This window comes from Patagioenas fasciata, chromosome 3 (assembly GCF_037038585.1).
Source record: "Patagioenas fasciata isolate bPatFas1 chromosome 3, bPatFas1.hap1, whole genome shotgun sequence".
NCBI lineage: Eukaryota > Metazoa > Chordata > Aves > Columbiformes > Columbidae > Patagioenas > Patagioenas fasciata.
In genome coordinates this window covers 122,775,176-122,787,355 of record NC_092522.1, presented here as the reverse complement: position 1 = coordinate 122,787,355, position 12,180 = coordinate 122,775,176, and the positions used below count along the sequence as shown (strand labels likewise).

The 12,180-nt window shown below is 43.2% G+C and overlaps 1 protein-coding gene across 1 annotated transcript in view; it reads right to left on the bottom strand.

The window, feature by feature from the left end:
* PINX1 (PIN2 (TERF1) interacting telomerase inhibitor 1) overlaps positions 1 to 12,180 on the bottom strand; it is a 71,779-nt gene that overhangs the window by 52,395 nt on the left and 7,204 nt on the right. The window contains exons 3-6 of the mRNA XM_065835846.2: positions 9,956 to 10,048; positions 9,116 to 9,194; positions 5,400 to 5,492; positions 2,189 to 2,265 (exon numbers count right to left, since the gene is read on the bottom strand). Of these exons, the coding sequence (XP_065691918.2) occupies positions 2,189 to 2,265; positions 5,400 to 5,492; positions 9,116 to 9,194; positions 9,956 to 10,048 (342 nt within the window). The remainder of the gene's footprint in view (positions 1 to 2,188; positions 2,266 to 5,399; positions 5,493 to 9,115; positions 9,195 to 9,955; positions 10,049 to 12,180) is intronic.

Below are 12,180 nucleotides of genomic sequence, written 5' to 3'. Positions count from 1 at the left end.
TCTTCCTACGTTATCTTTACACAGGAACAGATATGAAGAACTCGCTTCCAGGAGAATGACAGCGCTTTCCTGCTCCTGCGGTGCACTTTGTGCCACACCAGGGAAATGCCCAGCGCCCGAGGATTTCAAACCAGAACGCAAACACGCACAGAGAACAGCACCGCAAACCCTCCATTTGTGCCACCTTAAGGACCGAGCTGTGGAACATGATGGAAAGGGATCAGGAGAGTTCACGGGTGCAACGAAATGAAATTGCTTCGAGCTGGAGGGCCTGAGCAATGCGTTTTTGTTCTGTGCAAACTCCATAGATCTCTGATCCATGAAGAAAAGGAGGAGGAAAACAAAAAGCAATTGTGCTGGCTGTGGCTTTCTCTCCCTGTGGCTGCTTAGCAGCAGACGGTAGCCAGAAGACGACAATGCAGCTCCAAATTACATTACCTCCTGCCTGTATTTGCATGTGGAAATCTGGGTGCTTACCAGGGAACAGTCCATGACTTTTTGCCAGAACCTTGAACCATCAGCTTAGTGTTCAGTGAGGGGAAAAGGGAAATATGCACCATGGTCATCAGCCAACCGCTGCATCAGTGAAGGAATTAGCAAAAGTATGAACAAATTTATCTACCTTTCACAAGCAGCCACGAATGCACATTATCTGCAGCGTCCATCCACAAAAGAACAGATGCTCCGCAGGATAAAGTCCCAGAAGCAGCGACAGCACTTTGCAAACTTATATTCAGTTTCAAAAGATGCAGAACACACAGAGAGAACAAGACCGAGTATTTGGGCAACTCATGGGTGGGCAAAATCTACTCAACTAGAATGTTCTTAGAAGAACTAAGAGAATCTAAGATCTGAAGTCCCCAAATGCTTATTTCAAGTAAGTTAAGATGGGCTCGGTTGTGGCTCTACCAGTCTCTTTACTTTCAAGCCAAACTATGTGATTTGTAACAAATATTCAGAGTGTTTTTCGCAGTAGCAGACAAGACAGGACAGTTCTTAATTTAAATTACTTTTAACCTTCCAGTTTTATTAACTGTATTTTTGTAGTTTAGAGAACAGCGCTCAGAAAACAGACGACGTTTTTCTGTCCTACCAATAATTTTAAAACCTACAGCCCATTCACAGAAATTATAACACTGTATGACAAAACGGCAAAACCAAATCCTTACCTGTTCAAGACACCCCACTGAAGTATTCATTTTATAGTACAAGTTTTTCCAGTGAGGAATCCCCAGTGAGTCAATATTTGCTCTTCACAAGCTCCCTTATCATCCCTTAGCATTTACACAGCTACAAGCCTTATATTCCTTTTGCTACTACCCATATCTCTTAGCACGTTCTTCACTCTATTCCTCTCCTCCCAAAACTCACAGTGGCCTAAAGTGAAATTACGGAGTAATTTTGAGTATTGCATGACCAACAAAGCGTCAAACACAGGGTATTTCACAAATTCCCGCTCAGTTTCAGGCCACATCTTTAACTACAAGAGACTCCAGAGACCACTGAACTATCAGTGCTTGCAACATCTTCATTTGTGCATTCCAGATGTTATCTTTTCCAAAGACACATCAGTCACGTCGCAGTGCAAGCCAGTTATTTTATACACTGATACAGCAGGACTATTCTCTGCAAGTGCAAAATGCTAATGAACACATAAATAAAATAAACGCTAACACAAACCTTGATCTCATCACATAAAACTGAGGAAAATTCTTCTTGTTAAATATTTAGCAGTGTTCAAGCCATCTTTGAATCCTTTCTTCAAAGATGAGAAGTTTTTGCAGCTGTTCAGCCTTTCCCAACTCTTGTGAAAACAAGAGCACTTTGTCAAGTCTGGCCAGTTGCTACTCAATGTCCAATTTTACTTGGGATATTTATGGATCTTTCAGATCAAGCAAATGTCTCTACTTTGTGACCTGTGTCGTCTAAGAAGCGTAAAATTAAAATACTGACTTTTCCCAACTCCGAAGAAGTTGCATCACGCTAATTCACAAAAATATGTATTAAATCCACTGTTGTGTCCTAGCAGTTCAGAGCACAGCCCTCCACCTGCAGCCTTCACATGGAAACAACGGCAATTTCACAGGCAGAAGACCTTGTGCTTTTGATGGGCACACAGAAACCTCATTAGCAGAAAGACATTTAAATACGGTTTTGTTACAAGGGAAAGGTGAAGCCTCTTGTTTACCTGCGTCTTCATACTCTTCTGTCGCTTCCCAAATATGCAGGACAGGTCATCCTCGCTGCGCAAAGAGAGATCCTTGCCTGAAAGGGGTAAGGGAAGGAAAAATAACACCACAATTTCACATCTGGTGATGACAGGTATGCTTTGATAACACAAACTGTGACCCACGGAGGTAGTGAAATTGGTTTGGGAAGTGAAAAAAGACCAGGAAGAGAATGTTAAAGACACTAAAAGGGTCCAACATACCATAGGAAATGTGTGTGTACGGAAAGGCTGATGAGGAGACAACCACAGCTCGTGGTTGCCCACAGGGAACCAAGGAACAGCAGCTTGTTTTCCCCCACCTGATGCTGCAATTATCATAGCAAGATGAGGGACGCAGCCTGCGCTACACTAAAGGGGAAAAAGAACTGTAACCTCCTATATAGAAGAAAAGTTCAAGGAGAGACCGCACATCTTTGGATTCTCATGAGAATTCCCCATCTCTGACAAAGTGAGGGAGTTATAAATCCTTGATACAGTGGAAAAACAAATCCATCTTTACTCAGTGGGGGCTTGGCTTTGATTTGTGAAATTGCTTCTGAAAAGCAAAACCTCCATCTCTGCAACACACTGGATTATTCCAACTGCAAACAATTTCAAGGGTGAAGCCAAGATCTCTCTGAAGTCCAGTAGGACCCTTATTCCCATCTGACTTGTGGGGTCAGCTGAATATCAGACACAGAGCGGGGAGGGGGAAGCAAAAGGGTGTGATGTGATATTCTGAGATACCGGCAAAAGCTTCACTGATTACACAGTGCAACAGCCTTTATATTGAGTTGTCCACAGCTTGTCTCAGAAAATTCTTCACAAAAACCAGTCAGCAAAAGTTAAAGAAACAAAATTAGTCCAATTTACTAGGGGTCTTACTTCACTTGACTGTGTGATTCCAAAATCACTGACCTCAAAACAAAAACCAATCACTTGTAATGGATTAAAAACAAAAGAATCTGACGATTCCACCTGTTTCTTCTTCTCAGGATCCTTAGTTGCCCACAGAGAGTAAGGAGACGCATCAATCTAGAGGAGAGAGCGTTACCCAGTTTTCTGGTATCTCATTGTATGGGCTCTAGACACCTTCTTCCAGGCAAGCTGGATGAGACTGGTGGCTGTTTTCAGCTTTATCTTGGCCATGGCTTGGAACACGAGACTTAAGTTTCCTGATGCTTCTACTCTCACCTTATGCTTTCTCTCCATGCCTCCCCCACCCCCAAAAATGTATTGCCCCCTCCTCCCCCCGTTTTGCATTCTTTTAATAGCAAACCAACTTAGCTGATGGTCATAGAATCATTTTGATTGGAAAGGACCCTCAAGATCATTGAGTCCAACCATTAACCTCCCACTGGCACTGACCCATATCCTTAAGAACCTCATGTCCATCTGTTCATCCCTCCAGGGATGGTGACTCCAGCACTGCCCTGGGCAGCCTGTTCCAATGCCCCACAGCCCTTTGGGGAAGAAATTGTTCCCCACATCCAACCTCAACCTCCCCTGGCGCAACTTGAGGCCGTTTCCTCTGCTCCTGGTGCTTGTTCCTGGGGAGCAGAGCCCGACCCCCCTGGCTCCAAGCTCCTTTCAGGCAGTTCAGAGATCAGAAGGTCTCCCCTCAGCTCCTGTTCTCCAGCTGAACCCCCCAGCTCCCTCAGCTGCTCCCATCACACTTGTGCTCCAACCCCTTCCCCAGCTCCGTTCCCTTCTCCCAACTCACTCCAGCACCTCAAGGCCTTCCTTGGCATGAGGGGCCCAAAACTGACCCCAGGATTTGAGTCCAAATCCTTTGCAGCATCGCAGTGGAACAGTTACTAGAAAAGCAATTAAAATCACTGTCTTAACCTCATCTCGATGGGTATTTCCCAGCTCCAAGCGTGGCTGCTAATGCTGTGTGTGGAGCCCACGTTCCCCCAGCAGTCAAACTACAGAACAGCACCAGGAACGGAAGCTGCATTTTCTATCGTCGCTGCTCCCTTCTCCCGCTTTCGTGGGAGCTCGTCTTGTTTAGTCTAAAAGGAAGCAGGATTGGACTCGAACAAGGGCCATAACAACAACAGCCTTTTCAAACAACTTTTCCTCTTTCCCTGAAAAAGGACAATTTCCCTATTTTAGACCACAGGGGGTACAATCAAACAGGGGCCTACCTTATAGAAGCCAAACAAATGAGGGATATTGTTAATCTGAAAGCCTTGCTCCATATTTTACATGGTCAAAAGACACTTCTTTTTTCTCTATATTTAGTAAAAGGTTAAATCCAAATCGAAATAAATCCTCTTTGCTACCACCTCAAACAGGCCGTGGCCTCTGTACTTGCAAGCCCTGAATCAAATTAATTGTTTAATGTCGTAAAGCGGCAGGGTCATTGTAACACGTGTGATTCTAGGCTGAATTATTTAATATAAAAAACCCCAAACCTAAATATCAGAATTTGGCCTTCATTCTGACGTGAGTTACTTCTGGTTTAGCAGAGGTATTTGTTATCAGAAGACATTACATGGAGCTTTAAGTACAATAGTTAGTAATTAGTGGAAACCAATCCTGTTCATATGGTAAAACGCACAGATACACACAACATGTGTATATGGGTGTGTGAATGGGAAATGCAACCAGCAGAGAAATAAGAGCAAGGGATCGAATAGTGGTCAAGTGTCAAAACCAGGGAGAGCTGAAATGTCATCACTCCAAGAGAGAACGAAATGACTACACGCCCTGAGTTCTTGATACAGTTTTTCCGGCCACCAACCGCTGTCCTAATTTATCCAATAAAGCATCTGATAGATGTAAGAGGGCTTTCCTCTTCCTGCATTCAGGTTTAATCTGATCTTATCCACATGATCTCTTAGCAGGGGTTATTGGAGATTGCGGGGGATAGTGCAGTGCCCAATAAACCCTGGCATCACCTTTGCCTCCCCCTCCCACCCTTGGCCACACACACATCACTCAGAATATCCCCTGGTCCTGAAACTGTTTGATTCAACAATATCAGCCTAAACCCATTCAAAATTGTCCAAAATAAAGAGGAACGGCATATTATAGCTTTAAGTAAGCTGCTGCAGGGAGTATTTCTAAACCGAGATTTTACTTGCCAAATTTAGACCCTAGAAGGCAACGGATCACCTTGACACTCTTTTTTTTATTCCCCTAATCTTGGCTAGAGCTTACGAAACAAGAAAACTCCTCTTACCTTTCGCAAACTTCATATAATGGACGCGTTTCTTGGAAGATTTGGATTTTTCTTCGAGACTGAAGGTCTTCTTCTGATTCTTCGCTGGGGGCTCTAAAAACAAACCAAACCAGGTTCCAACCACCAAATTCAAACAGTGTATTTAACTTTCTTGCTCAAAACCAAGTCTCAACGACTTACCACAATGTATTACTGAAGAAAACACAATAAGTTTTGTCCGAGACATGGTACTACTCTATTTTTGCCACATCCCCGTCCTTTCCCATCTCCAATCTAATGTAATTCGAAAAGGCAGATACAAGGCAAAGTGAAATTTAGCACCATTTCTAGGTTAAGAAAATAATAGGCCTGGGTTTATTGTGCTGTTTGTTGCAAAATATGTCCAGTACCAGAGTCTGAGAAAGATTTAAGAAATAGCACAAACTATAACACTGAACCTGACTGGGTAGAAGGAAAATATCACACAGAGAGGCTTTCCACTTTTAATACTACACAAAGTGCCTCTACCCGGACATAGCCTGATCCATCTGTGTAAGGAAATTAAACAGTGGCGGAGCTTTTCTGAACAGAACGCCACATCCACACTGTTTAATTTGCCATCATTCCAGAAGAGGGGTTGCATCTAAACTGTCTGCTGGGAATGGTCTCTGGGTTTGGCCGAGTCCCAGTTTCACTTCGGAGTTGTTTGGGAGGATGTTCGCTCGCACGGGTCAAACCCATGTGAAGGATTAGTGTAACTATTTAATGGGAGAGATATCAAGTTTGTGTGCTGTGGCAGGTTAATTTACTGGTACAGACTCTTTGCATCCACAGAGCCTGCTAATTTCAAATCAATTCTCAGAAGGAGGAAGCTGCTGTGTGGTTAATAACTACTTCATTAGTCCTGCCCTGAAAAGAAACAGGCACCACAGATTCTCTGCTCTGTCAGTCTAGAAAACGCTACTCTGGTGTATTTGTTTCTTCCCAGTAGCAACTGGGATGGGAAGGGAAATCAACCCATAGCCCAAGGCCAAGCTGAGTCACCTTTCTCATATGATCCCACCCCTGAAAGCTCTGCAGACCAAGATTTCTCTGATGCTGGAATTACAGCACTTCACTGTTTGATAGGTAGTGACATCTGACGATAGAGCCACTGACCTAAAGGTGAAATCCGCAGCCTGGAGCGGGACAGCAGACGATCAGAAAGCAGCCTGAGATTTACTCTTCATTTACACACTAAGTCCTAAAGAGAAGAGGAAGGACTAACAAACCCAGTTTTAAACAGAGTTTGCAATCAAGTCGAAAATTCTTAATAAAATGGGTCTATGGGGAAAGGAAGCATCACAACTAAAGTATCTTGAGCAGAGATGAGGCACTTTTGAGTGCTTTCCACTCCACTTGTACCAAAAGGAACATCATACAGCAAAGGATTTCCACAGGGTTTCCTCCTCTGCTTTATTCTCACAGTGAAAGGGGCAGCAGCTCCGCCTTGTGCCTTCGAGGGGGAATTTCACTACTGGGACGTGCTGGCACTTGCAATGAACAGGCGGGTACATCCCCGTGTCCTCTGGGCACTGGTAAATCCCCTGACAAACCGAGCAAGCACTGCTGCAATATTAATGCGCTTTTTAAAGCAATTTAGTTATAGCAATAAAGCCACGCGTCATTTCTACAGCAAACCTGGTATGGATGAATATTATAAAGCATATTACAGACACAGCCAGTGTGTCATTGCCCCATTTTATGAACAGGAAAGGGACCCAGTCATCATCACTCAGTGTCATAGCAAAAGAGCCAAGAATCAAAACTTTTCACCGGGTGCTCAGCTAGCAAAAAACCAAAATAAAGCCCAAACCATGCACATGAAGGATATTTGAATGTTGGCAAACTAACCACCATAGGGCCCTTCCGCTCCGATCTCTAATTGCAATCCAACTCTGGCAATGACACCAGTTATTTAAGAACAATGAAGTTTTTCAGCTGACTTTTAATGCAATTTGGAACTGGATGATGGCCAATAATGTAACACTCGATCCTGTAGCGCAGCTGCAGGCAGAGTTATCTGGATGAGTTTTGCTTAAACGACTGCCAAAAAAACAAGTTTCAGAGCAATGTTTGCAGTCTGCAAAATCACCCAATGCGATTTTGACTGGGAATTTTCAACGCGCACCCAAATTTGTCCTCGGTGATTAAACACTCTTCTCCCAGCTACTAAAAAGATCAAGGAAAAACAACTAAACCAAGGAGAAACGTGGTTTTCAGGGGCCACTCTGCATCAGATGACCTGGGGAATGCTGCGCGGGTTTAGGATGGAGCAGCCTTGCTCAATGAACCTATTTCTGTGCTGACTCACGGTGTCCTTGGGCAAGTTGTTTCAGCTCTCTGCTCACCAGCTTGCAGCTTTCCCACCAGTTCCACCTCACTGATCTTCCCAGGCCTCAAGTTGGAACTTGGGCACGAGTTATAAAGGTAAAAAGGAACTTTTGGAATTTCCCTGCGATACGCTCTTCTACCTCTCGAGTGCTTCAACTACAGCACCTACCACTGTGGGGCCTCAGACCATGACCAGGGCTCCAACACACAAGGGTAACTTGTAATTAAACAAATTAAACAAAAAAAATAATAGGTAACAAGGAATTAAAAAATACTTGCATCAGCTTCAGAATTTTAATCCTGGTTTACTAATATTAGAAACAAAGTTTGATCCTTCTTGCCAACTGATCTTCCTCTTTCTATGTTTCCTCTCCTAGAAAATGTTTTGTGCTCAGATGTTAAGAATAAATGAATGAATGAATGAATGAATGAACGAACAGTTGCTAAACTCACACAGCTGGTAATTCTGCCACCAGCAGTATGTGGACAGGCTGCTGTGTCCAAATAAGCCCCTTGGTTTAACAACACTACACATAGAGTTATTTAGATATACGATCAGTTTAAGCTGGAGAGACATATCAGTCTAACTAAAGGAGAAACGATAAACCCTTTGATGTGCACGACTCTTTACGTAAGCTCAAACCCACCAGTTTAGTGTAACTTTGCTTTTACGAATCACGGTCAAGCTGTAAAAGGCTTTTTGAAATCAAAAGACTTCATAAATAGCCCTTTTGGGAAAGTTGTGCAGTTTCCCCACTTGTGGGCTCTACATCAGGGCTACAAAAAATGACATTATACCACACTCCAAACAGATGCATAACTCTGAGTCAAAAGCTAAGAAGCAGCTCTCTGAGGACAGGAAAATATGTATTTAAGAAAGCACCAGAGCACAGAAGCCAGGCATGTCAGTTCATTTGTAAAAGGAAGGTAAACGCATTGCAATGGTGAATGAATGTGTCGCGAGCCTTTGTGCTGGCTCTGGTTGCTTTAAAAAGAAACAAGTGCTGCTGTAGTATATCCCAGCAAAAGGTCCCTTGTGTTGTGATCCCGGATAAAATAAACGAGTTCAAAATTCTGTGTTTGTTTTCCCCAACAAAAAAAAGTGTTTAATAGAGACTGAGAGCCAAATCGGTCCACCAAGATCTACACATCCAGGTGGACAAACCTGATCGTGGTCATGGATGGCAACACATCCTTCAGCTCCTACTGATTTTGGGGGAGAAGGGGAAGAAGGAGGAGTTGTCAGTCCCACCAAGGAGATTATCAGCAGCCCAAAGGATTAGGCCTCGGCTGGCTTTTAAGACAAAGAACTGAACCTCTTGCTTCCAGCTTCCAGCATCTGATGGAGAAAAACATGAACCTACCTGTTTTACCCTGTCCGTGGCAATCGTTCAGTTCAGCCAGAAGCTGGTTGAAGTCATCCTGATGAGCAATCCAGTTGTCCTGTAAACATCACCCACATGAATACAAGGCAAGTTTTCAGAGCTAGCAGAAGCTTTGCTAAAACAGATACTAAGCCTCCGCACTCTAAGAAATAACTTCATTGCAAATACTCGATCATCGTTGGTGGGAGGGATCCTGAGAAGCTCCACAGGTGGCAACGCTAACAACAGCTCACTACGGTCACTTCAAAGTGTAGAAGTGATAAGGATTGTGTTTGTAAGTCCCTAAACAATACTGAGCTGCTCCTGGCTCTGCGTGTCCCACATCTGCGCAAGATGTTTTCAAAAGTAGGCAGGAAATACTAGTGTGATTTTTTTTTTTCCCCAGCAACAAAGTTATTTAAGACGTCGATTATGAGACAAGCAACTTTAGGATCACATTTTGCTCTGCCTGTGTACCTGAACTCCAGTCACTAAAGTGACTGTATCAGGAGGAAGGACAGAAAACATAAAGCTAAGCTGGGTAGAAGACACAGGGAGGAAGCACGTATTTCAGTAATTTGTTTGGAAGCAAACAAACAAACCAACCAACCAAAAAAACCTCATGCTGAACAGCCTTCACTGTAACTCTTCCAAGCAGGTACTTACTCCTAAAACACTCAGCAAAGCAGAACTGAACTCCAGGCCAAGAGTTTCTGCAGAGTTGTTCACATGGGTATGTGCTGCCACCAGGTGTGACAACAGATTTCCCCAACGTCCCGCTACAAACATTGTGCATTAGCAGAAATGGGAGACATTTCCTTACCTGGGTCTAGTGCTCACCTCATGATTGACGGTTGCTCCTAAGCCCAGCATGTTGTTTTTCACCTGAACCTTGATATGTTCTGTATTTCCTTGTTCCTGAGCTCCAAGACCCTAATGAGGATTTAAGGGTAAAAATGTAAGGATTTTACAGTGGTGACTATGCCAACTAGAGCTCTTTTACTGTAAGAGAATTTGCAATGAAATACAGCAAGAAACCACAACTTACTATTTATTTGCAACTGAATTCATTCAGAGGCACATATGAGATATTAAGGTTATTTTAATTTACTACTTAAGCCTCCAGCAAAGTATTATAAACACTAAAACAGCAACAACATTAAGTAGTTGGGTGAGTAATCAGGAAGCCACCTGACACTCCCAGGCAAGTCCAAAGTGCTTATCATTTTAAAACAAGACGCTACACAAGAAGAACATGCCTCTCACCAAAAATATCTCCGTCATTGGGAAAGCAGCTGCGCGGTGGCTGTAAGACAGATGCCACATGTAATAGAATGTACAACACAGAACGAAGTTAAATGGGAGGGAAGGTGGTGGTGGGGAGGATCAAACTGGAGTTAGCAGGACATGAAGAACTTCTTCCATCTCATTCACACTCATCATTTGATGAAGATATTGGGTTGGGTTCGCCTATCCTAAAAACCATTATCATCCAAATCCGGGAAGCAATCTCTAGGCCCAGTATTATCTTTCTTAATTGTATGGTCAGGAGACAAAAAGGCAAAGCATTTGGTTTAAAAAGTTACTCCAGGTATTTACTCACTTTTTCCCTAATCTGTCACCAGTAACAAATCACCACCCAAGTGTACGGACATCATAAATATGAACGTGGTGGAGAGAAGCCCTGGGCAAATGGAATATTTGAAGCAATGAGGCATATTTGAAAAAGGCTGTTGCTGTTACAAATCCAGTAGAGTTTATTTAGTCAATGGGGTGGAAAATTTGCCTTCAAACTTCTGCTAACCAAAAAGTATGGAAGCAAGCAGGACACCTGGCTCCACAGCCTGCCCTGACCCAATTCCAACCCAACTAATAACAGGACTAAGTGTAAGCAGCTTAATTTCACTGCCCAGATGGGTTTTTGCCCATTAATTTGATCAAGCTAAGGTCCCATTTCTCTGAGTTTGTAGTAAAATAAAGACATAAATCCTTCTCGTACAGCTATAACTGTTGTAAAGGAAGATCCGGCAGCTCAAGTAGGAAAATCATTGTGAAGAAGATGTGGGGGTGTGACAGAGAAGCTGGCTGCCCCAAATACAATCACATTTAACAGCATTTTCTTCTACTCTGGTTTACATATCTCTTTTGATCTTAGACATGTAAAACACCCATGCATATAATTTACGTAAAAAGTACTCAAGCTCCATTATTTCAAAAGTCTGGTCTAAAGCCTAGTGAAGTCAAGGCCAGATCCTTGACTTTGGCAGCCTTTGAGTCTGGTACCACTGCTTGTTCACTAAATTAGAGGCAGTTAGAAGCCAAATTTATAGGTGCTAACTGCAGGCCAACTGAGGCAACAGCAGGCTACACTAAAAAATCCAAGAATCCACTTCTTTTCCTAAGTTTTAATGCATTCACAGAATTGAGAATGATCCTAATTTTATTCCCTTATAAAAAGAAAAAGACTGGGAGAGGAAACCTAGGAAAATAATTAAATAAATATAGTGGCGGGTCTGTGTGCATTCATTTCATTAAACACGCTGTGGTGCGGATGTAAATCTCAGCTTTGCTGAGGCACCTTTGTGGAAGTTACACTGCTTTTAAGAGGCAGCTGAGTAGTCTGTGGCTGTCTGCACTGACCTAGAGATTATTCTTAAAAGTAGAAACCAGTCGCCTCACCCCACAAGCACAGGCTGGAGCTGGGAAGAAATATAACTCACATAATGCTGCATTTTGGCCATCTAGAGAACAGATCAAAACTAACATTTAAAAACAGGTAAAAGATTAAAACAGGTTGTGGAGTTGCTTTAAACAGTACCAAAAGCCAGACGGAGAATTGAGGGCATACAGGCAACTAAAGGCTTTAACCATTGCCTGATTTAAGGTGCCAAATCCTGCTCTTACTTGGAGACATTACCTTATCAAAACAAGGGGAGAAAAACCGGAAAGCAGGACAGGTGCAGAATCACAGAACCCCAGGCTGGTTGGGTTGAAGGGACCTCTGGAGATCCCCCAGTCCAACCCAGCTGCTCACGCAGGGTCACCAGAGCAGATCACACAGGTGG